The sequence below is a fragment of the Barbus barbus genome, assembly GCF_936440315.1.
Source record: "Barbus barbus genome assembly, chromosome: 13".
NCBI classification, from domain to species: domain Eukaryota; kingdom Metazoa; phylum Chordata; class Actinopteri; order Cypriniformes; family Cyprinidae; genus Barbus; species Barbus barbus.
In genome coordinates, this window is record NC_136741.1 from 11,631,093 (window position 1) to 11,658,026 (window position 26,934).

Genomic DNA, 26,934 nt, shown 5'->3' on the forward strand with positions numbered 1-26,934 from the left:
AAATATTTGTTATATTTAACAAATAATCTCTTATGCCCCCTCACCTAACCAAAAGGCCAACTATGAGGGTCTGTGGACCCTTCCCCCCGAAATGCATCTAACACCTAAGAAGGCAGAACAGGTCTCTGGTTCCATGGCAACCCATCTGATAACACTGGTTTTATTGCTCAAAGGAATGCGGGAACTCACTTCTTTGCCCCTTAGGAAAGAGAAATGGAATCTTCTCTAATTAATTCATAGAAAAACCTTTCTTTGAATGAACACACATATCTTCAGGTCATTGTGTATATTATTACTGTTCTTGTATATGTATATGTTTTTGTGTATTGTACACCATTTTATGCATGCGAATGATAGACCACTAGTTCACTAGTCAATATCACTCTAGCATGTGTCATGTTTAGTCTCTATCAATTCGTCTTCGGATGATCTAATTGAGAGTGAATATTAGCTGTTGATACCTATGCAACATATTAATGTCTTAAGAATCTTTAGAAGTTTGTGCATTAAACCAGCTGAATTACCTATGCAAATGACCATGTCCAGAGACAAAGGATCGTAAAACTTTCCCTCCAAAAATCCAGGACTCCATTGGGTCTTTGACACCCCAGAGGTATGACCTGTATAGCAGATAAAGCTCTCACGTAAGTGACCCCTGGCAGTCTGCGGTTTTGTTAGATCCTAAGAAGATGTGAGCTAGAACATTTTCTGGACCCTCTAAGTTTTTGTGCCAGGCCGTGCGGCCTTGTCTTTCCATTCAACCAAGCTCCTTGGACCTCAGCAGATCTCTTTCTTAGTTTTTTTTTTCCATTCAACACTTGGAAGAACATTTCTACCTCAGAACATCTTGGGAATTCATCACTCTTCAACCCGGAAGAACGTGATCGGGAGTCCAAAACTTTGAAACCATTAAGATTTTCATCTGAGACTGCATTCCGGACACTCGACCCGACCAAAGGCAGTGCAAGTATAACATTTAACTAAACGAGGTTTAGTATAAGTTATAGACCCCATTATAAATGGTGCTGATGGTTTTACTCAGGTGGTTAAATGACTTTCTCCATAACTGCATTCTCTGGTTTTCCTGATGGTTTCATCCATCAACACTCATTAGCCTTTCCCATGTATGAGTGATTGTATGTTTGTTTGTTAGTTAGTTTGTTTGTTTGTTAGACTAGTCTGCGTTAGTGTTTAGTTAATAAAAGTTGTATGCACAAATTACATGAGTTTCTGATTCTGCCTTGCATATTAAATGTCCCTTTACGATTTTGACCCTTGCTACAATGCTCTAATGCATTAATAAGAAAGTATTTTCTGTGGAAATACCCTTTCTTAGAGTTGATACAAACTTACACTGAATGTTCGCTGGACGGACAGATCAGCTGATGGCAATTCAATTCTGCGACAGTTATTACTGTCAGCCAATATAAATAATTGTAATTAATCATAATTAATCGTAATTATTTATATACAATTCCCTTTTGAGCTTAGAAATTGTTACACACAAATTATGCAAAAGTGGCAGTCCCTCCATTGCACTCGGTGTCCGAATTCACTCGCTTTCATTCACTCCTTCAAGTGAAATTAATTACAGAACTAATATAGAGAATAGTTAATGAAGGTATAGGGGGCGATTTCAGATACAGCTTTAGGCCCCCTCCACACGAAGACGCGTTTCGCTTGATACGCATACATTTTTTACCGTATAGGCGTTATAGAAGAGTGAAACCGATAATTTTTGAAACCGGGTCCCAGGGAGGATAAATTTGAAAACGCCGTTTTCACGTTTTCGTGTGGACGGCGAATCCGTATATTTTCTGAAACGATGACGTCATCAGCCCACGTCTCGCCCCTAATCAGACACCGCTACGTCACATAATACCGACAACAACAACAACAATGTCAGACTACGTGCCTGTGTTCGTGCTGCAGAACCCACTGAGCTCATTAACTTTATTAAAGCAAAATCTTCTGCTTTGTGTGTTAGTTTGTATTCAGCGCGCAAGGTTTACGCACATGGTCCAAGTCTTCTTCTCTGTTGTTTTGTGTATCTCTGTGGCAGAATTACAGCGCCACATATTGGTCTGGCATGTGTACTACATAGTTTTCAGTCGGTTTCAGTGATTGCATGTGTACGCAGATATTTCCTGAGACGACTCCGTGTTTACGGAATTTGAAGCAAAAAAAAAGATTGGATAGGGAGAAATCTGGCTTCGTGTGGACGTAGCCTTATTTCAGTTCATAGAGCTCTCTCCTAACGATCTGATGATCTGAATCAGGTGTGTTCAATAAGGGAGACATGCAAAATATGCAGAGCAGGGGTCCCCAAGATCAGGATTAAAAACCACTGCATTAATACATTTACAGCCACCTTTTAGCGCATAATTTCATTTTTCTTTTTTTCATATTTACATATTAATAAAAAATCTGGTGTGTTGTGTTCTCACATGCTTAAACTCTTGTGTTTCTGTCTTGCTTTCTGCAGATGGCAGGCCTCTGTATATCCTACGCCTAGGACATATGGACACTAAAGGACTGGTTCGAGCACTTGGAGAAGAATCCCTGCTCAGACATGTAACAGATTCTATAATCCTATAATTCTATAATAATAATTTTCCATCATGGTCTCTGGTGTATTTCATTCATATGAATTCAAGTGAATAGTGCAGAGTCTAACAGCATATATGAATTTTAAGGTGCTGTCAATCAATGAAGAGGGTCTGAGACGCTGTGAGGAAAACACCAAAGTCTTTGGTCGGCCAATTAGGTACTGACAGGGCTAGCAGATTTTTCTTCTGTAACCATAAAGTGTAATATTATGAAGTGAAGTGACGTGTGGCCAAGTATGGTGACCCATACTCTGAATTTGTGCTCTGCATTTAACCCATCCATTTGAACACACACATTTACAGTATTTACAGTTAAAATACAAATACCTTTTGTCTGTAACAAGTCCCATAAGAGGCCCCCTATAAACATTTGTTTGAATTCACATTTTCTCATCCTATAGTTGTTGGACATGTCTGGTCGATCTTGAGGGGCTCAATATGAGGCATCTGTGGCGTCCTGGAGTCAAAGCTTTGCTGAGGATTATTGAGGTGGTGGAGGCCAATTACCCAGAGACCCTGGGCCGTCTACTCATCCTCAGAGCTCCCAGAGTCTTTCCTGTCCTGTGGACGCTGGTTAGAGACACCGCTGTTTGCTATTGCTTTTAAATTGATCTTCTCTGCTAAAATCTAGAGATGGGAATGGCATTTTAACACGACATGCCATATTCATTTGTTCAAGTTATTAACCCCCTTATATTTATAGTCCTTTATAAAAATTGCTTGAATTAACAACCTCTCATTTACAAAGTACATGAGTCACCCAGTTTAAACTCTTAATAGCCTGATTTAACTTAAAGGAAGCATATTATGTATGTATCAACGGTGGGTTTCTTCTCTCATCTCTTTACAGGTGAGCCCTTTCATTGATGAGAATACACGAAAGAAGTTCCTGATCTATGCAGGAAATGACTACCAGGGCCCTGGCGGTCTTGTGGACTACATTGATAAAGAGATCATCCCTGACTTTCTTGGAGGAGAGTGTATGGTGTGTAATTTTATTTTCCCTATGTTTTGCGACTGAATGGTGTCTATTCACTTGCATAAAAGTAAAACTTGCTCTCAGTAAGATGATCTGTATGCATGTATTCAAATTTGGATATTATGTCTCACCTTAGTATGGTTTTAGTGGCTTATTGAACTAAAGTTATGGCACTGTAAAATATGTGTAGTGTGAAGTGCCAGAGGGCGGCCTGGTTCCCAAGTCTCTGTACAGAACTGCAGAAGAACTGGAGAATGATGAAATCAGACTTTGGACGGAGACTATTTACCAGAGTGCCAGCATCTTCAAAGGAGCACCACATGAGGTCAGACTTATGCATTAAAAACTAAATTATACAGCTCGAGTTTGGTTTTGTTTGGTGCATTTGCATAGTATGAACACACAATTTATGATTTATTTATTCACAAAAACTTAATTTCATTCTTATAAAACATAGGCCATAAGTCAAGTCACCTTTATTTATATAGCGCTTTTAACTCTCTGGGGTCGATGGTCTCACTGGCGAGACGAGCTAATTTGTTTTTCTTATGAGTGCAAAAGACACTAAAAATACTCTGTTGATTTTGGTCACACAAATAAGTGTTATACATCAATCGAAACTGTTAAGTGTCTACTTTTTTGTGTACACTCACAATTGCAACAAAACTTTGTGGTTTTGGAAAAAAAGAAAACAAACTGGGTGCGCTCTGTCTTCTCCGTCTCCACAAACTGCTTTTTGAAACACGTCCCTAAAATTAACTGTAACTCAGCGAAAACTCAACACACAGACATGAGTTATATCTATAGAAAGCTTGAAGTGTCTACTTTTAAATGAAGTAAGTCTTATCAAAAACAAACATTTTGTGATGAAGTAATCCATATGAAACCAACACAATGTTCAGTCTTTCCCGTCTAACTCGTCATCTCTAATGCGATCCCGCCCCCTCGCGCCGTTCATATGTAAATATCCACGTGAGACACGCGCTCATGGATACGCCCAACACAAACAAAGAGTGAGGAGATCGTTCATCGAGGCTACTGTTCGTTTCTGCAAGAAAACGAGCTGAGTAAAGGCTGGATTTCCCTCAAAATAAGAGCAAGAGTTCATCCAGAAGAGAAGATTGATCTGATGAGAATCAGAATCAGAATGAGCTTTATTGGCCAAGCATGTTTACACATACAAGGAATTTGTTGTAGTGACAGAAGCTCCACAGTGCAACAGAAAGACAGCGACAGGACACAGATAAGTATGATGAGTAAGTAATGTTTCTCTTCGTTTCCCATAGGCTGCTATTATAAAAGCCCAGATGGACATCTTTAGATCACATTGTCATAGAGACATGGGGGTGGGCTAGTTTGATTTGGGGCAGCAAACAGCCAATCATAAATCACTATAGACACTTACTAGCCACACCCTAGAAACCACTGTCGAGCACCCTAGCAACCAAATGCAAACAGGCATATCTTCAAATCTTAATGTCATAGAGGCATGGGGGTGGGCTCATTTTACTCAGGCAACCAATCAGACTCTCAGGAGCACTGTGTAGCTGTCAAGCCACGCCTTAGCAAGCATTCAGAGCACCCTAGCAAATGATCACATAGACTGTCATTATAAAGGACCAGATGGATATCTTTAGATCACAGTTTTGTAGAGACATGGGGGTGGGTGTTTTTGACTCGGGACAGCAAATAACCAATCATGAACCACCACTGGCCCTTCCTAGCCACACCCTAGCAACCATTATTGATGACCCTAGCAATGCAAACCCAAAGAGGTGTATCTTCAAATCTGAATGTCATAGAGATATGGGGGTTTGTTTATGTCATTCATACTGACAAGCTGTCTTTGCAGTATAACCATGGGCAGCTGCCAAGCCACTCCCTAGCAACCAAACAGTGTACCCTAGCAACCGTATGGCAAGACCTATATCTTTGCATCAGAATATTGTACAGATATGGGAGTTGGTTCTTTTGACTCATGCTAGCAAACCGGACTTCAATCATGCTAGTCATGCTATCAGTGAATAGCTACATGCTAATAGTCATTAGTTAATTGCTAATTCAGGCTAAGAGCGTTAATAAATCTATAAAACTCCATAGTAACGATCTGTGAAACTAGTAACTGCCTAACAACACCCTAGCAACACCTCAGGTACCATAGCAACCTCCACAAGTACCCTAGCAACCGCATAGCAACACCATAGCAACCACCCCAAGTACCCTAGCAACCACATAGTTACCCCTAGCAATCACTCTGGGTACCCTAGCAACCATCCTGGGTACCCTAGCAACCACCCTGATTACCCTATCAACCGCATATCAACACCCTAGAAACTAGGTCTAGATCTGTGAAACTAACAACTGCCTATTAACACACCAGGTACCATAGCAACCACATAGTTACCCCTAGCAATCACTCTGGGTACCCTAGCAACGGCCCTAGCAAGCATCTTGGGTACCCTAACAACTGCATAGCAACACCGTAGCAACCACTCCAAGTACCCTAGCAACCACATAGCAACACTTTAGAAACTAGGTCTAGATCTGTGAAACTAACAACTGCCTAGCAACACCCCAGGTACCATAGCAACCTCCACAAGTACCCTAGCAACCGCATAGCTACCCCTAGCAACCACTCTGGGTACCCTAGCAACGGCCCTAGCAACCATCCTGGGTAACCTAGCAACTGCATAGCAACCACCCCAAGTACCCTAGCTACGGCCCTAGCAACCATCCTGTGTACCCTAGCAACCATCCTAGGTACCCTAGCAACCACCCTGATTACCCTAGCAACCGCATAGCAACACCCTAGCAACCACCCCAATTACCCTAGCATCCACATAGCAACCACCCTGGGTACCCTAGCAACCGCATAGCAACACCCTAGCAACCATCATGGGTACCCGAGCAACCGCCCTAGCAACCATCCTAGGTACCCTAGCAACCACCCTGATTACCCTAGCAACCGCATAGCAACACCCTAGCAACGGCCCTAGCAACCACCCTGGGTACCCTAGCAACGGCCCTAGCAACCATCATGGATATGGGATCAGCTGCTAGGGTGCCTTAAGGCGAGACACTACAGGTGAATAGGGTAAAATTTTTAACTAGCAGATATCACCATGAAACTTTCCCAGTTGATTACCTACATTAAGATGAGAAAAAAATGTATTACAAAGTTTCTGTAATTTTATGTTTAAATATGCAAATTAGGCATTATCTAATTAAATATGCACTAATTTGCATATATTTAAAAAAACTAAATCTCAGAATTGGATAAAGCCAGGTTCAAAATTATTTTTTCATTGTGTTCACATATTAGATGGGGAAAAAATTACAGAGGGATTTATGGATATCTACTTTTGTTATCCTGTAAATCAGAATATACTGTCAATAGCCTTATTAATGTATTTTCACCATGTTTTTTGGAATAAAATGTTATATAAATCAGGCTAGGTATAATATATTTACAAATCCCTCTGTAATTGTCTTCATAATATAACTAGGTACAAGACTGGAAAGTTTGGTGTATATAGGTGCTACTGAAGTGGAGATTTCGGACTTGGAGTATGAGAGAAAAGTCATTTTGAGAAAACGGGCTTTAAAGATTTATATTGTAAAAATCCACACATTTTTATATGAAAACATTGCTAACAAGCAAAACAACTGGCCAAGTAATTGTTTATAACAATGTAAACCATGAACAATGACAACTGAATAAAACAACATTGCCAAATAAGACCTTCAACTAACCACAGAGAACCACAAATACAGACACAAACTTATCATCAGAACTGCAACTCTAGTCATCTATGTCCATCGGAACACAAAGTTCACCCATGAGGGTTGAAAGCCTAGCTCTCCATGCCTGCACCATATGTAGGCCCCTCACCCCTCTCTTGCTGATGCCTTTTCAGCTTTTTAGCTGTGCTCAGAGTCTTTCTGCAACGTTTTACACTCTCAGACTGGATGGATTCGGCTTTTGTGATCCTCAGCATGTCGGTTTCCCTGATGGTGGTGACGGTAACGACAGTGCTTTCCAGCCAAAGCTTATCCATAATGGCAAGTATGGCCATTTCAACTTTTAATGAGGGGGCCTCTGCCATGCTTGCCATTATGCAGCTGCCTCAACTCTACTCTTACCTACAAACACTGTTTTTGGACAGCGGGCCCAAATGACGGAGTTGAGGCACTCATTCGCATTTTGAGTGCCACCATGCTGCATGTGCTGCAGCAGGCTGTCACTTGACATGCGGTGGTATACAGGTATCAGCTTCTGGCCCACCTCCCGAGACAAAAAGATTCCTGCACGGAGCCTGTGGCTCTCTGGAGTTTCTCCATTTTCCTCCGCTCTCCTATACTAACACCAGGACAGGTTGCACCTGGTGTGCAAGGGGACTTCGTCACAGGACATGCTATGGAGGAGACCAGCCCAGATCTCATTTTTCATTTTCTCTATGGAACCCTGGTTATTAAAAATTGCCCCCCTGTAATAATTTTGTAATGTTTTACATTTTTTGGCCGTTAATTTTCCTAGACCGTTCCCCCCCAATTTGCGTTCAGCACTTAATTTTCGTAGTGCTGTGCCCATACGCTTATGGGCATGGTTGATGCATTCTAATTTTACTACCTCATGCCCAGGGTATGGGTTGAGGGATACCACCTCCCTGAATGCAGCACTGTCCCCATCTGACAGCATCTGAATGTATCTCAGCTGGTGGCGACTCACAGACCTGGCCCACATCCTCTTCGCTGCCTCCTGCTCCATAGCCTTGCTTGAGCCCCTAAAATTTTGTGCACAGTCATGCGTTTCTCTCCAGCTGTCAATTTCCTCATCTGTAATCTTTCCCTCATGCCTGGCAGCTTCTTTAAGGGCACAAGCATGGCAATAGGAGGATAGAACCTCAAAGTCGATCACCAGCCCCGTAAAAATATCGATGCACACCCCGATCCCATAGTGTGATGTGAACCCTCTTTTCTGCCAAGTGCCATCAAAAGACACACTGATATTTATCACCGCATCTGCATCCTCTCTCAGCAACTCTGCCACATCTGCATCAATATCTGCAAAGGCCTGCCTGACCTGCTCCCTGGTCCTGTGAAGTGACTCAAGACCTCTCTCAATTTCTGCCGCTAAAATGAAATGTGTATTGTATCAATAACTGTTCATTTGTTTTGTTTTTATAGATACAGCTCACAGAAATCTGTACTGTAAAAGTAAAACTGACCACCGCAACACAACATAATGAATGAGATGGCACTTTACTCTATTCTTATAAATCTTATAAATAAATAAATATTTCATCCATACAAAACAAATATTGTTACAGTAATGTTATAATATGTTACAAGGTGGTAACAGCCACACGTATTGGGCTATTTCTTACATTAGAAATTCTACAGACTGCTTCAATTTTTGGGATAGGCTACAACCCTGTTTCCATAGCCTACCTGTCACTCTCTTGCCGTGCCTCTGATACGTTTTAAGGTGAAGGCCAGGGAGCCCCAACACCTTGCTGATTTTTCTGAGAGCTGCATATCCCAATCCTAACTCGTGTGCCAAGAGGACCATTCGCACATTCACATCAAATGCGACATCGTTTCTGGACTCATCGCGAAGTCGCGTAGACGTGTACACGCTCCTGCGGTACTTGTCATCTTTACACAGACAGCACTCGAGCAATAAACTGCTACAGAACCCTTGATTCTGTGGATCTATATTAATTTTTAGCCCTGACATACCACAATTCGGACAAGTTAAATCACCAATCAGCTCATTCAGTCGCGCAACATGAACAAGCAGCCACTGTTGTGTAGAGTGCACTTTATTTATAGATTGGCTTATATCTAAACCTCCCATCGACAGCTTACGTTCAGATGCGCTTCCCGAGGGCATTTCACTGGGTAATCCATCACTAATTTTCCTTCCCCCCTTGCAAGTGACAACTGCTGTACTCTTTTCGATGATTGACGCAAAGTAATTTTCATTCATTCACTCAAAAGATCCCGCGGAAAGCTAAACCAAACAAGGAAGCGTCAAAGCATACCATGTGACGATTCTGAATGAATCAAGTTGTCAGAAATTGTCTTCAGCCAATGAGATTGCGCATTTAGAGTTAAATCCCCTCTTTTACTTTCACGATTGGTTGCTGATAAAAAGGAAATGACCATATTTGGATCCGACAGCATAGTACAGAAGAGAGAGAGCTTTCCAGCAGTGTACGTGATGACTGGGTACAGGCAGAGATCGCGGAGCAGCATGTTGATTTAGAACGCCAACTTTTGTTGAATTTATGAGAAATCTACAGACACAAACAGACAAAGTGCAGTAAAATAAAGACCTAAATGTGTATTTTGGACTTTTTTTTCACCACAAGTCTAAAAGAAGACATGTTATTGAAGACAAATATCCAAAAATCTCAAAATTGACCAATAAAAAACCCCCCGATGTTTTTGCCTGCCGTGTCTCGCCTTAAATGGTTACTAGAGTGTGGCTTGACAGCGTCAAAATGATCCTGAGAGTCGGATTAGTTGCCTGAGTAAAATGAGCCCACCCCCATGTCTCTGTGTTATTTTGACGGAAAGTTATGTGCAATGCAAAATTCCTAAGTAAATTACCATCGTAGGAAAAACGTATGCAGTTTCATGGGCCTTCCCTCAGCAAACTATGTCAATGGGGCAACTTTGGGGCACTCTTGCGTCCCAGGGGTACAACTTATACCCCACTACAGGGTATGTTCTCGCACAGCTTGATAGCCTCTTAAAACGTGGTGATTCACATGTTTCTACGAAATTCTCACTCTGTGCTACAACCCACCAAAGTTGGCCGCAATGCATTGTCTATGGGATTTTTCAGCCGATTTTTCGCCCCCTGTATGATCATCGTACACCCGATCGCTTATAAAAGTCATAGCACACCATTCCTCAATAGGCCGCATGATTTGATGTCTGTTTCATGGGTCTGTGACAAACGGTGCGGGACGAGTCACGCGCCGAAGTCTGTACGAAAGAAGTAGTATGTGAGATATTAATAGTGATGCTTTGCCTTTGGCAAGCACCACTAGCTAGAATGTACATTTCCTGAAAAAAATGTGAGTGGTGCTTGCCGTGGCAAAACTCGGCACTAGGCCGTCAGTAGAGCCTTCAGCATGATTGTAGAGAGCCAACTCCCATGTCTGTATGATGTTGTGGAGCTGAGATATGGCTTCTTTATGTTGCTATACAGTTGCTAGGGTGCTCTATATGGTTGCTAGGGTGTAGCTGCACAGTCGCCATGGTGATACTTACAGACTAGTTTTTCAGCCCAAACAAAAGAAGCCACCTCCATATCTATACCACTTTCTGGTGCTGAGAAATTGCTTATTCACGTGTTTGTTCAGTTGCTAAGGTACTCTAAATGGTTGCTATGCTGTGGCTATACAGTTTATGGGATGGTATTTAAAGACTATTTGACAGTCTGAATCAACAGAGCCCAAAGCCATGTTTCTACAATGTTTTTGTGCTGAAAAATTGTTTGTTAATGTCCTTTTATGGTTGCTAGGGTGCTGTAAGGGGTTGCTAGGGCATAGCTATGAAGTTGTCATGTCAGTACTTATTGGCTGCTTGATAGGCTGAGTCAAATGAGGCCTCCGCCAAGTCTCTGTGACCTCCTGATCCAAAGATATAATCTCACTAATTTTGTGCCAATGTTAAGTCTATGGGGCAAAGTTTTTCACCCATTGTACGAACATTGTACAACCAATTGCTTATGAAAGTCATAGCACACCTCTCCTCAATAAGCCACACAATTTGACACCTCATTGATGAGTCTATGACAAACGGTGCAGGACGAGTTACTAATAAGACTAGATATGTACATTTCCTGAAGAAAATGTGAGTGGTGCTTGCCGTGGCAAAAATCGCCCCTCGGTTGCTAGGTTGGCTTGAGTGGTTTCCACCGCACTGCTAGGCAGTTGCTAGGATACTCTGGGTGGTTGCTAGCATACCCAGGATGGTTGCTAGGCCCGTTGTTAGGGTACCCAGGGTAGTTGCTACGGTGTTGCTATGCAGTTGCGAAGGTAGCCAGGGTAGTTGGTAGGGTCATTGCTAGTGTACCCAGGTTGGTTGCTAGGGTACTTGGGGTGGTTGCTAAGGTGTTGGTATGTGGTTGCTCGGTTGTTGCTATGCGGTTGCTAGGGTAATCAGGGTGGTTGCTAGGGTACCCAAGATGGTTGCTAGGGCCATTGCTAGGGTACCCAGGCTTGTTGCTAGGGTACTTTGGGTGGTTGCTAGGGTGTTGCTATGCGGTTGCTAGGGTACCAAGGATGGTTGCTAGTGCCATTACTAGGGTACCCGGGCTAGTTGCTAAGGTGTTGCTATGTGATTGCTAGGGTATTTGGGGTGGTTGCTAGGATAGGATGTTGTTAGGATGTTGCTATCCGGTTGCTAGGGTATTGCTATGCAGTTGCTGGGGTACACAGTGTGGTTCCTAGGTGTTGCTATGCGGTTGCTAGGGTAATCAGGGTGGCTATGTATAGAATGGCTATTTTCAATTGGTGTAAACAGCAAATCTCTAAAAATGCTACTGATGTTACTTACTGGGGCTAGTGCCATCTAGTGCTCGCTGATGTTCTTAGGCTCAGCTGCGTGTGGATCGCGAGCTGTGTGTGTGTGGATTGGGCAAGGCTAAACGGGCGGAACGAAAGTCTCAAAATTCAAATGAATCAAATAGAATCGACTCAGAAGAGATGTGAATGAATGCACGTGCGTCGCCTGATGCACAAATGCACATTTTAATCGCTGCATGCACAAATTATGATAGTTTAATACAAACTATAACATTTGTATTAAAAATTTGGCTGAAAAGCATTTGTTTCAGTGTAGTGATGCACATTTGCGAATTTTTCAAATCGTGTATACGTTAATGAATTGCACTGGGCTTTGTTCATTGGTAGTTGTGTGTGTGGGCGTCGTGAAATGCTGCAAACTGCGAAAATGAAGTCTCAAAATCCAAATGAACCGAACAAGATTAATGCAAACAAGATGTCAATAAATGCACGTGTGTCACCTGATCCACAAATGCACGGATTCCTTTTTGCATGAGCAATTTATGATATATTAATGCAGATCACAACATTTTTATACACAAACATGTGTGTATTTGTTAAAATCACTGCATAAACATTTAATCCCGAATTCCACCAACTCAAATTGAAATACATTTGTTAGTGGTTAGTAAGATACATGCATAAAATGTATGCAGTACATGGAGAATTGTGCGTGCATCTATTAATCATTTTGAGTCTAATATCATCCCATAGTTATTGTCTTCATAAAATTTTCAGTAGACACTTGCTATTTTGTATTGTAACGAAGAAGGCTTTCATGACAACCAAAATTGTCATTACTTAAAAATAAACACGAATTCATTCATAATGTTGTCATTAATTTCAAAAACTAAATGTCAAGTACTTTTGGCATTTTAAGCAGCTTGTACGAACCCTGGTAATAATTGTTATAGACCGATGTAATTGTCTATTCTAACAAACATGTTTATTATGAAAATAAAAGTGTAGATATCAGTTAAATTGTGCGATTAAACAAATTGCAAACGATAGTATAAAAGAGCAGGTTTTAGGTAGGTGTTTAGATCCGGAAATGAAAACATCAAATGTACATTTGATGTACATACAACAGTATTTTTCCATGAACCCTTGCTATTTTCTATTCTAATAAAAAGCATACTAGGCTATGACAACAGCTTCAACAAAGTTGGCTAGCTGGATGTGAAATAATTTATGCAAGTTTCGTGAAGTTAAGAATAAAAACGCAACGTGAAGCTGTTTTTCCTTGCAGCGCCTCAGTGCGCCTGTCTGGTATAATGTGTGACAGCTCTATGAACAAAATCTTTCGATCTGATCGACGGAATATGGCAATTGTTTTCTCTTTTTAATCTGGAGAATTTTCTGAAAATAATGCTGTGCAGTTTTTCAAGATCTATGCATGTTTCTTGAAGTTACAATCTAAAACGTAACAGGACTGCAACCTGTTTTTTTTTTTTTTTTGCTTAGCTTCATTTCCTAATTCTGTTTTATGTATTATAGCTGTATAAACTAAATGTTTAGATATCCTTTATTTTTTAATTAATCTTGTCTGTGTTTTTTCAAGAGAAGTGATGATAATGCGGTCCAGCGAGCTGCACGTTGCTCTGCAGTTAGAGAAAAAAAATCTCATAAGCACTCATTTTATTATGTTCTTCTATATGTACTGTGTTCGATCGCTGGAATGTTTTGATTTATAAGGCTGTAAATCACATGGAAATGATGTAGTTTGTTGTATGTATTTCTATAGTAAATTAACTCTCAGAAGAAAATATGATAAAAAGAAGTTTAAATAGCATAACAGTATGTTGCCACATAATAATATTAAGCCAACGTAATAATAATAAGCTTAAATTGAAGATCTTTATAATAGTATAATCTGTATAAATTGAAGATCTGTATAATAAGTATGCAAGTATGCAATAATAAGTATGCAAGATAACAATAGTGATGCCTTGCCTTTGGCAAGCACCGCTAATAATAAGTATGTGAGATAATAATAGTGATGCCTTGCCTTTGGCAAGCACCACTAATAAGTATGTGAGATAATAATAGTGATGCCTTGCCTTTGGCAAGCACCACAAATTAAATAGTAGATCAGTAAATTGGATTTTTCAAGCCAACTTAATAAATTGCAGGATTACACATGGAGAACTTTTTGTTTTCTCGCTCGAAATCAATATATAGTTTTATTGGAATGAAAAGAATTTAGTGCACCATGTATAGGAACGGAATTAAACGAAAAACGGCTTCACCTTATGGCCTAACATAAATTTTTAGATATTTTTTTAAAGCAGAATACAGCCTACTGGACAGCAATGAAACTACAGTTTTAATTAACAAACAATTTTCTTTTTTATATCTCCCCCTTCAGCTACTGATCGAGATCATTGATGCCTCCTCAGTCATCACTTGGGACTTTGATGTATGTAAAGGTGATGTGATCTTCAATATCTATCACTCTAAACGGGCTCCACAGCCACCGAGGAAAGATCCGCTGGCTACCTCTCCTGCAGGCAACAACGTGCAGCTTATAGATAAATCTTGGCTGCTGGGACAGGACTACAGCATGGTGGAGTCACCTCTCACCTGCAAAGAGGGAGAAAGTGTACAGGTATGTCAGTTACAACCAGCATCCTGTTTAATGCTGATTGAGTTGCAATAGTAAAGGTTCATAGTGGTCATACCATACTTTGCTTCTGTACCTTTAAGACTATGTAAATGCTCTCTTTGCATGTGAGAGAGAGAGTTAAGAGTTGATAATTGCATTCCATCTTTTTTCCTTCCCTTGTTTTATCCTCTGCCAACATATGTACACACCATTTAGGGTTCACATGTGACGCGATGGCCAGGATTCTATATTTTGCAATGGAAGTTCCACTCTATGCCAGCATGTGCCACCACAAACCTACCTCGGGTGGATGATGTTCTGGCTACTCTGCAGGTGTCCTCTCACAAGTGCAAAGTCATGTACTACACTGAGGTTCTGGGCTCAGAGGACTTTAGGTAAACATACTGAACAATACTGAATTGTGTGATATCTGTTGTTATCATTTCATCCCTGTCTAGTTATTGTCATTTAAAATGTTATTTTAATCAAAATGACTTAAATGTTTGTTTGTGTGTTTCTTTTCCAGCTTTTTTATTTAAACTGGCAATTACTTTTTTGGGGCTGTGTCTACACTGTAAAAAATTCTAAATTTGCCCAACTTAAACTTTTCTAGTGACTGGTAACATTTAAAATTTTTCATTGGCCCAATTTTTAAACATTGAAATTCGGCAAATTTATTTTTTTCACTTATGGCAACAGTCAGTTGACATTGGCTCAATGAGAAATAATGTGTTGAGCCAAATGGAAAAACATTAAATCTACCAAAGCATGTTATTGGCCCAATTGAATATTTTAAATAGTACCAGTATACTTTTTTGGTTTTGCCTAATTTAAAAATGTCCATTGGCCAATTTATATAGCTAAAGCAACTTTACTGAATTGCTTATTCCCCATTGTCCCAAATGAAAAAAAAAAAAAAAAAAAAAATGCATTAAATGATACTAAACACTGCCACATTTTAATACTTTTAATTAAATCTACAACACAATATTGTGCAAAATACCTTAAAATGACAAACATATTAACATTTAACACAATATAGCCATACATAAAATCATACATTAATTCTTACAAGATAAACAAAGATTAAGAATTGCATCTTATAAATTAAAACGCTTACAAACATGTGCAAAAACACCATAAAAGGTAATTTGTCTGGGGTTACTTCAACCAGAAGTTAGTGCAACGTCACCTGAGCTCATGAAACCGCATCTTAACTGTTTAAACGCATGTACATTCACATAAAAAAAAACACACACACACACCAAATTTACATAATGGCGTGGTTATTTCACCCAGTTTAGAGTAATTTTACAAATTCTACCACTCTCACAATTTACACATATTTACTAACATTCTCACTTTAAGCTCATGAAACCACATCTTACTTCACATATTAAACATGTTTTTACAAATGTTTACAGAGATGCAAAAAACAAAAACAAAAATATAAAAAAATGAGCTCTTGAAACTGCATCCAACACTTTACAAAAGTGAAAAAAGGTAATCTTAACTCACAAAGTTTTAACTAATTAAAATATTAAACATGTAAACATTTATAAATGTAAGGTACAAAAACACACGGGGCTCATATTTGAGCTCATGAAACGGCATCTTAACAGTTTAAATATTAAACATCAAATACACTTATGCATTTTTAAGTGTCAAAACAGCATAAATTTAACTGGGGAGGTAACGTCATCTATTCTTCAGTGTGGTTCAATTCAAGTGAAACTATTCTCAGAAGCAGTACTTTTAGCTTGTAAAACTGCATCTTACACTACCAAAAAAAAAATATTGTAAGAGGTACTTTGAGCTTACTTCTCCCCTAAGGGTTTCATCACCTAGATTCCCAATAATTTGGACCTAAGAGCTTGAACCTTTTTGCTGCACTCAGTGCCAAGGTTTAAAGACACCTTCTGAATCAACTCAAAATTGTATTTTAAGTCCTTGTTGTACTCCATATTGAATGCATACACCAATCCAAAGAGTACAATGAATGCATTTACAAAGTCTCCCAAGTTGTCAAATACCACCTCCTCTTCCAGCACAACGGAGACATCCTGAGTACTTGACTGGGCTCTTGAGGTGGGCTCTTCCATCTTCATTTCAGTTGTGTGGTTCTCCAATGGCTCTGTACTCTGTATAAAAACAACAACAACATAGCAATGTCAATATTAAGTCTACATATAACAAATAAATCCAGAACAATATACAACATCATCACAACCCATATTCTCAATGTTTGATAAAATATGAATAAGTTACTTTAGGATCATTTTACTTTGTTGGCTACTTTGGTTGTTTAGTTTGTTTCATATCCTGTTACAGAGACTGAAGAAAAGCAAGAAAAGCATTTTTTGCAGTGCACAGCCAACAACACCGAGTGAAAAAAACAACATGATTCCATGCATTTCCAAAGTAGAGTAAAGAATATATATAAAAAAAAAAAAAAAAAAAATTAGTTGATTGCACTCTGTAGTCTCCACAGAGTGTGATCTGAACCCTAAACACGTTTTGTCAAAAAAAGACTTGGGAGTTATCTGCGTTTGCTATTAAACACTTACTGTGTGTGTTTTTTTTTTTATATATATATATATATATATACACACGCACTTTCAATTAACTTCAATTTTGTAAATTACCTGTATTCGAGTTATCGGATTTGCAAATGAACTCTTCATTTCAAAAAGACCTTTTAAAATAGCATTTCTTAAATCTATGTGGGAATGTGGGTACTTCAAAATTAAGCCACATAGATTTTCAGGTCTAAACAGTATTTTGAAATTGTTAAAACCATATAGACACCCCATTGGACCGCTCCAAGCACGTAGATGGATGCCATATATATAAATATATAATCTGTGTATGTGCTACGATGTAACGGTCATATTCAGAAAGTAATGAAACCGAAACCAAATTGCGTTGTTATCCTATATACAGTTGTGCTCAAATTTACACGCCCCTTGCAGAATATGCTAAATGTTAATAATTTTGACAAAATAAAAGGGATCATAGAAATTGCATGTTATTGTTTATTTAATGCTGTCCCGAATAAGCTATTTCACATGAGAGATATTTCTATATACTCCACAATACAAAATAATAAATGAATTCATAAAAATTACCCTATTAAAAAGTTTACATACCCTTGAATCTTAATAATCTGTGTTGTTTGCTGTATGATCCACGACTGTTGTTCTGTTTTGTGATGGTTGTTCACGAGTTCCTCATTGGTCCTGAGCAGTTCAACTGCCTGCTGTTCTTCAGAAAAATCCTCCAGCTCCTGCACATTATTTGGTTTTTCCGGTGTCTTCTGCATATTTGAACCCTTTCCAACAGGGATTGTACAATTTTGAGATTCATCTTTTCACATTGAAGATAATTGAGGGACTCATAGACAGCAATTACAAAAGGTGTAAACATTTACTGATGCTCCAGAAGGCAACACAATGCATTAAGAGCTGGGTAGTGTAAAATTTTGAACAGGATGATGTGTTAATTTTTCTTATTTTGTCTAAAGATCATATTTTTTTCATTTGGTACTGCACTGAAGAAGTTACCTCAGAAAATGAAATAAGTGCAATCTACCCTGATCATCCAATTAAAAAATGTTACACCCCCCAGCTCTTAATGCATTGTGTTGCCTTCTTGAGCATCAGTGAATGTTTTCACCTTATATAATAGTTATGTATGAGTCCCCCAGTTGTCATCAGTGTAAAAAGACAGATCTCAAAATCATACAGTCACTGTTGAAAAGGGTTCAAATATAAAAAAGGAGCTGAAGGATTTTTCTGAAGAACAGCAGGCAGTTGAACTGCTTGGGATCAATGAGGGACTAATGAACAACTATCACAAAATATAAAACAGTCGCAAATAATCCAGGAAACAACAGATTATTAAGATTCAAGGGTATGTAAACTTTTGAACTGGGACTTTTTTCATAAATTCAGTTATTACTTTGTCTTGTGGAAAATATATAAACATCTGTTATGTGAAATAGCTTATTCGTGACAGTATTAATTAAACAATAACATGCAAATTTTCTTCATCCCTCTTATTTTGATAAAGTTATTAACATTTTGCATATTCTGCAAGGGGCATGCACATTTATAAACTTTGAGCGCCAATTTCAAAGGCTCAGCAGACCAGCAATGCGTCTAGGCTAATCACATTTACAAGCTAATAGTATTTGACACTAATGTAGAATAAACATATATTCAATAAGAATTCGTTAATACTCACTGCTCAAGTCGTACGTTAGTGTTCTTCACTAAATGGTGCCTCGCGTGTTCATGCAGGCCTAGCAATGGTGGGTTCACTGAGGGGAAAAACATTTATATTTATTGCAGAAACGTATTCATTGTGCCTCATACATTTAATATCGTTATTATAAAGTGACATAAAATAATTTAGTTAAATAAATAGTAACTTTAAGTAACCGAGGGATCAGCATGGGCTAAATTGAGTTATAAACGCCAACACGACACCAGTAAGTTAAGTTAATTTAAAGATGTGAATTCACTGTTACATTATTCTGCGAAATAAACACCAGTAAAGGCGTGAATTCACACTTAATCTGCAAAAAATACAATATAATACACGTAAAATGTACCGTGTCCTCAAGTATAAACCTGGATAAATCGGAAAACCTGGCAATTCATTTAACGAATAACTAACGTTAACGTACTTGTCTGAGGCGGTAATGTAATGCCCATGTTTTACGTTTTTTTGTCGAAATTACTGACAGTTGCACTCTATTTAACCTAAAGAGGACTTAATAAATACAGTTCAGTACTCACCGTAACTTTATAGATGAAAATCCGTCTGGAAATGATGTTTCGTTTCGTCGCTGCTAAGCATCTCTCGCTCTCCCGCAGACAGGAATTTTAATCCAGTACGATTCTCTCATGCGCATGCGCACACTCGTTTTTGCTGCAAGGCTTGTTGGGCCAAAACAGATTTTTCACTTATGCTTGATAAATTGGCTGAAAACAATTTAATATGTTCAGTAAATATATATTTTTTACTTTAACTTCAGACCTTCAGCTAAAATTAGCACAATGTATTTTTTTGTTTTGGGGTAATTTTTGGGAAGCAATTTGTTGAGCCAATGTTTATTTGTCAATTTCCCCAATTTTTGTAAATGTAAATTTTTTACAGTGTATGTTTTACCAGTATTGTCTTATTAAAGTAATAATAGAGCAAAATAGTTATGAGCAGTGTCCAAGCCTGCTGCTTTTTTCTCTTTCTCTCCCTTCTGCACATGACCACCATCCTTTCTGTTTCTCCCTGTAAAGAACGGCTTGCTACGATGTGCAGAGTTTGTAAGTGAACTTGTCTGTCGTTAGCTTAACGACTGCGCTTTGTCAGTGGATTGTGATTGTTAGCATTATCATCATGCTAACAAAACTCTGTTAATTCTGCCTGCTCAAACATGCTTGGCTTGTTGTATCACCCTCTAACTCTGCATTCAGTATATGCAGGCTGATGTAATACAGCTGACGTGAGACGATGATACTGTAAGCCTACATGAAAATTACAAGCTTCTGAAAACCTGTTTCCTATTAAAAACCCTCTTCAAAAATTTCCAAATTTTTTCCCCAAGTAATTTGTAAACTGATTATATACACTTTGGACAAATGTATTGGGACACCTGACCATTGCACGAGCAGGGACTTAAATGACATTCTAATTTCTAATTTAATATGGAGTTTATCCTCCCCCTTTCCATGCATCTTGGAAGGCCCTTCACAAGATGAAGTGTGGAACTCTGTTAATTTTTGGCCATTCATCCAGTAGAGGTTTTGTGAGGTCAGGCATTGATATTGGACGAATAGGCCTGGCTTTCAGTCTCCATTCCAGGTCATTGCTAAGGTATTCAGTGGGGTTGAAGTCAGGGCTTTGTGCAGGTCAGTCAAGGTTTTCCACACCAAACTCATCCAACCATGTCTTTTTGAGCCTTGCTTTTTACACTTGGGCACAGTCATGCTGGAATAGAAAAGGCCCTTCCCCAAACTGTTCCCACAAAGTTCACACAAAACAAATAATGTGTGGAAAAATATAAAATGAAATTAATGCAACTATTTGCATGAATCTTTTTGACAACTTCTAATGAAATTATATTCAATCAACAAACTACATTAAGTTAGAGGAACTTAATAATTTGTAGCATAAACACAATTTTTGTGCTAATATTAATGCCAGGGGAAGTTTGGAACTCTTCAGCCATGGAATTGGGCTTTTATGTACCACACGCCTCAGATGTCTGTGGCCCTGCTCTGTGACTCTATGTGGTCTTTATGGCTGAGCTGGTGCTTTTCCTGGTTCCAATTTCCAATAAAACCACTTACAGTTGGCCATGGAATTTGTAGCAGGGATGAAATTTCATGAACTGACTTATCACATTACCATGCTTGAATTCACTGAGCTCTTCAGAATGACCCATTTTTTTGTTTGTAAATGTAGACTGGATGGCTAGGTGCTTGATTTTATACACATGCAACAACGGGTCTGATTGAAACAACTGAATTCAATGATTAAGAGGTGTGTCCCATAACCTTTGGCGTATAGGCTGTGTCCAAAAACCCTATCAGGCAATGACTTTGCAGGTTGCATTTGTACACGAAGGTACCTCAAGAAACTGATTTCTGACAGACTTTTGAAGCAGCATAACCATTTAAAAATCTAGAGCAAAACAGAGAGAACCTTGGTGATAATTAAGCAAATATTCAACTACTATAATACTAATTTCTCGCTAGAAATTACATAAAAAGTGGGGGGAAAAACACACACAAATTGGCCATCAACCGTAACATGAACCGTTACAGAATGGAACGCACGGGTTTGTGGGATATCAAAGGCAGCGAAGGTTAGGCCAACATGTAAACTAATCTGCCTTCAAAAATCGATCAGATGAAGGTCTCTCAGTAGAAACGGATGTGACACGATCATTGTATTCGGACGTGCCTTGTCGCCTTCCTACCCCACCTACAGAGACAGAATTTTTCAGCTTTTGGACGCATCCATACTCTATGTGTGTGTGTGTGTGTGTGTGTATGTATGTATACATATATATATCTATATACTAATATATATATATATATATATATATATATATATATATATATATATATATATATATATATTATTTATATATATACTATATATATAAATATATACATACATACAGCCATGGCTAAAAATATCGGCACCCTTCGTAAATATGATCAAAGGCGGCTGTGAAAATGAATCTGCATTGTTAATCCTTTTTATCTTTTATTTAAAGAATTCACAGTCTCACAAAATTCACAAAATCTAACCTTTCATTGCATAATAAGAATTTAAAATGTTGTGAAATGTCATTATGCAAAAGAGAAGAAGAGGAGAAGGGTGACTAAGAGAGAGTTTGATGGTGTCCTGAGTTTTTAAACTCGGCTTTCAGACCATCCCATCTGGACGTCTTGACCAATTAGATACTGTCCTTGCTCGGGGTATTGCTTTGTTTCTCCACCCCATCAATAAATCAACATGTTAAATGGTCAGTCACATTTCCGAACTTTACAAGCTCTTGCAAAGCATACTTTTGAATGTGATTTCTATAACCAGAATATGATACATTTTACAAATAATTAATTGGAAGAAACATTTAAAGCATGAATTTTCAAACTCATACATACCAAACATGAATATTACCCTTTAAGGCTTAAGCTATTCAATACTTATTAAAAGCAAGACATACACAATGAGTGATTAAAACAAGGATAGTCAAATGTGTGAGTTACATACATAATATGCAGTTATGCATAGAAATTATTAGTTTCATAAAAAATGTAAAATGAAAGTCTTTTAAGATGATTTTAGGTGCATATGGAAGCAGACAGTCTTTGTCTTGTATGGGGGAAGACCCCTCCCAAGACAGTCTGTAGCTCGTGATTTTCTATTTTCTATTTCAGGAAGCCATGGCTGGATAATTTCATGTTCATAATCACCCTGGAGTGCTCAAAATTGTGAATATGAATGGGAATATACTTCAGAGATATTTTACTCATAAGAATTTCAAGGGGGTGCCAATAATCGTGTCCAATGTGTATTTGAGAAAAATATTTATTTCATAATGATATTTCCCCCCATTTTAAATTCTTATTATCCAATGAAAGGTTAGATTTTTTTAAATAAAAGATCAAAAGGATTAACAATGCAGATTAATTTTCACAGCCGCCTTTGATCATATTTTCCAAGTATGCCGATATGTTTGGCCATGACTGTATATATGTATGTGTGTGTGTGTATCTTTTTTGAAACTCCAATATGTTCTTGGCTGTGTAGGTTCAGTATTTATCGCATTATCTAGTATCATGGTAAAATTTCCTTTTACTTGATTTTATAGAATGCCTATTCACTTTAAGTCTCTACTTGGTTTTATAAAATGCCTGTTCACACCAAGTCTGACCTTTTGTCATTTCTGTCCGTCGTTACTGAGTGTAGGTTGATTTTACATTAAACTTTTATATTGCACTGTTTGATGAAAAACAGTGGCAACAAACAATCAAGGAAAAGATGTATGGCAAGGAATTTTAATATACTTGCCTTATGTCTGTTGCAAATCTGTGTTAATATTAGTATTAACCATTTATGTGTAATAGTAGTATTTGACCACTTATTACCAAAAAACCTTTGTATTCCTATATTTAAGTTCTTTTTAGTCACACTATTTTTACTATTTCCATAGTTGCATTGCAGAAGAGTGACAGCATTTCTGATTTAGGGGTGGGTTGTAATTTGCATTAAAGCATGTGAATAACTGGAGTGCATTTTGATTCAGGCATGAACATTTGTATTTATTTATTTCAGAAAATTACTAAGATTTGCATTGTACTGGGTCAGTTTTTTTGGAAAACTTTTTTTCTTACTGCATCAGACTTGGTGTGAAAAAGCCTTAATATGGTGGTTATGTGAGCTTTATGTAGGCAGTTTGAAGAATGTATTCTGAAGCCAAGAAGAACAGGAACATTGAATACTAATAAAATGCTCTGGCTAGATGGTTGTCAAATGTTTTTTTGCAAATGACAAGCTACCTTAATTGATTGTGTAAGCAGGGTATAATATTGACTTTTTGCCAACCAGCCAGTGAATGCCCAAGATGATGAAATGTGTTTCAAGTGTGTTTTTTGTATAAGCAACAGCATTTAATGTAAAAACAAATTTAAGAAGTCCTATGGCTGGTAAATGAGCAGAAAAAAAATCATTGTCTGCCTGTAAGGTTTACATAATTTTTTGTGAGGATTCTAAACTCGCGTGGGCTTCGAATATTTGTACTAATTACCTTTTTATTCTGAGAGAAATTTTCAGTAAATTTAACTTTAATGTCAAATATGATAAAAGGCATATACTTCTTATTTGCCTTAGTTTGGCTTTTTTCTAACTGCATGTCCTGCTTAAGATATGGGTATTTAACTGTATATGAACACCGATAAAACCAAATTGCATGAGCGAGTGTAACTTACAGGTTTTTATTAAAGTATCTAGACCAGTGGTTACCAACCATGTTCCTGGAGGCCCCCCAACACTGCACATTTTGCATCTCTCCTTTGTCTGACACAACTATTTCAGGTCTTGGCGTCTGAGCTGATGATCTGATCAGGTGTATTTGATTAAGGAAACATGGAAATAATGCAGTGTTGGGGGGTCTCCATGAGCATGGTTGGGAACCACTGATCTACACATTTTCCTTAAACCTTTTTTTCTTACAGAATTTTATTTATAGTCTTCAGGCTTATTAATTTCTCACATGCCATTCTATTCTGTTCTAATCTCAGGGGCTCAATGACCAGTCTGGAATCCAGTCACAGTGGTTTCTCTCAGCTCAGCGCCGCCACCACATCCTCCAGCCAGTCGCAGTCCAGCTCTATGATCTCCAGGTAGAATAGAAAGAGATTTGGGCTCTAAAATGTTTCATCACTTCATTTTATAGATTGTAAATAAACCATTACTACTCTTACTCTATCTATCCCAACACTGTATCACTCCATACGAAGGACCTGAAGCATGCTCGCACAACTAAAAAGAGTATAAAAGATATCCTTACCTGAAAGGATTCTGGTGGTGGTAGGTTTTTTTGTTAAAGGGCTTGAATCTGCTTTGCCATAGCGCTCAGCTGAGCTGCAGGTCAGTTCATAGGCCGATTGTGCTTTGTGTGAGTGTCCAAAGGAGCTCACACTTTACCGTGCATTTCTACATTTCCCATGGACTGCATGCTGAACTAAGCAATACATGTTCTTCAGATTGGGAAAGAGCCTGAAATGAACTTACACATCTCAAATACTGCACATACCTACAAATATGCACTTAGTTCTGCCATATCACTAGGAGCTCATCCTCTTGGTGAATTGTTATTAGGTCAGTGGGAGGGCTTCTGCAATAATTTAGAAGAATTTTGTAGTAGTTGAATTTCTATTTATCATAAAATGTTTAAGGAGACTGGGTTAAGTCTTCTAGGGTGCTACAAGCTTGTTTCCTCATCGTTAGTGTGGGCTAGACTTGCGGTTTGAAAATGGCAACGTGTTTAGTGAAATCATCACAGTACTGCTTCAGTGCTTACTACTAGTGTTAGCTTGAAATTTGGCTTTGTGGAAATGCCTTGATATCGAACCTCAGACTTGCTGTTGATCAGTTCCTATGCAGTCAGCCAATCAGTGCTTGGAATGGTCATTCGTATTAATAGGTCAAAGCATTATTTAAAGACAGCTTTACTGGAAGAGAGGCAGTGTAAATTTTGTAGTGAATTGTGTCATTGCTCCAACAGAATAGTTAAATTTGTTTTTATTTTTTCTGTATTATAAAAGGAAAGAAAGGTTAGTTTTTTTGTTTTTTTTTGTTTTTTAAAAACCTCTTTTGTTTGACAGTTTCTATTGGCAAAAACTTTAAATGTAGTGAAGTTACACAGTCTAGGGAAACATGCTCCTTAAAGACTCTTTGTTCAGGTTAGAATATCAATCAGAATTTAAAACTAAATGCTCAATAATTGTCTGGACGATAGCATGTCCATTAATCCAGGTGACTTTAACATGCTTGACAACCTGCACAATAAACTAGTCTCACCTGCTTAATATCCTGTGAGAATATGTCTGCATCCAGGTGAGGTTTACCTGAGGACAGTGGATGTACTCAAATTTAACTTGCACCAGTTGTTTGAATCATGCTGGCGCCAATGATCTAAAAATACTCCCTCTCCTTCATTTCTTAGGGAAAAGGAGATTGTTACACTTAACAACTAGTTTTTACATGTCATTCCTAGAATGTGTTTCGTAATATTCAAGATACATTAACAGTGTACTAGTATTCTGGAAGTGTAATAACAGAAAAAAAACTTTTAGGATTATTTTACAACTGTTAAGTTTATAGGTCAGTGTTTTTAGCGTGTCATATGGGCATAAATACAATACAACTTTAAATGCAATTTGGGTTTCTATGGAAATCCTATATCAACCTACCATCCCTTAAAACTTCTAAACACCCGTCAAGCACATATTCTGAACCATGCGTACTTTGAAATCCTCTCATTTGACTACAGGCTGCCAGTCAGATAGGAGTTTCAGAGCTCATGGTTCTAGTAGACTTGTTTTATGCTTAAGAGTTTAGGAAAAAGTGAGAGATTCTATTTACAGTACAATTCTTAAAATCTTTAACAAATTGCTGTTTGAATATTGCAAAAATCAACATAAAACCAGTGTGTCAAGTGTAACTCTGTAATGCTTTACTGTGAAGAGAATTCTATATGATTTGTATGAACGTGTGGTTGTTTTGTTCACCTCCTTCACTTATCGGTTTCAGCCATCTAATGCGCTATGTCAGTCATTTAAATTTGTGTCGCAAGCATCTATACAGAAAATGTATAAGGGCCACTAATGTGTCCAAAAACACACTCTATCTGTGCACATTCGCACACACACGCACACTTGTAGTCTTCCTTATACACCTGCCTTTAACTGATCAGACCAGTGTGTTTGAGAAGTAAATCTAGGGGCTTTCACACCAACCCAGCATTCCACAAACAAGCACCAATATTCTCATTCTGTAAATTGAGTTTAGAATGTTTAGAACGAGAATGAACCAGCTGAATTAAATGAATTCAGAATTTCTTCACAGAATCTCACC

The 26,934-nt window shown here is 38.2% G+C and overlaps 1 protein-coding gene across 5 annotated transcripts in view; it reads left to right on the plus strand.

Annotated features, from left to right (window-relative positions):
• Positions 1-26,934, plus strand: part of LOC306879640 (SEC14-like protein 1) — a 72,716-nt gene that overhangs the window by 45,514 nt on the left and 268 nt on the right. For 2 of the 5 annotated variants that reach the window (XM_079432770.1, XM_079432773.1), the window contains exons 9-17: positions 2,486-2,574; positions 2,697-2,767; positions 3,011-3,182; positions 3,460-3,594; positions 3,779-3,913; positions 14,542-14,781; positions 14,995-15,173; positions 20,079-20,105; positions 24,597-24,847. In XM_079432770.1, coding sequence (XP_079288896.1) covers positions 2,486-2,574; positions 2,697-2,767; positions 3,011-3,182; positions 3,460-3,594; positions 3,779-3,913; positions 14,542-14,781; positions 14,995-15,173; positions 20,079-20,105; positions 24,597-24,702 — 1,154 coding nt within the window. In that variant the 3' untranslated portion in view covers positions 24,703-24,847. Of the gene's footprint in view, positions 1-2,485; positions 2,575-2,696; positions 2,768-3,010; positions 3,183-3,459; positions 3,595-3,778; positions 3,914-14,541; positions 14,782-14,994; positions 15,174-20,078; positions 20,106-24,596; positions 24,848-26,934 lie in introns of those variants that run through there. The other 3 variants (XM_079432771.1, XM_079432774.1, XM_079432772.1) reach the window with 2 other exon arrangements.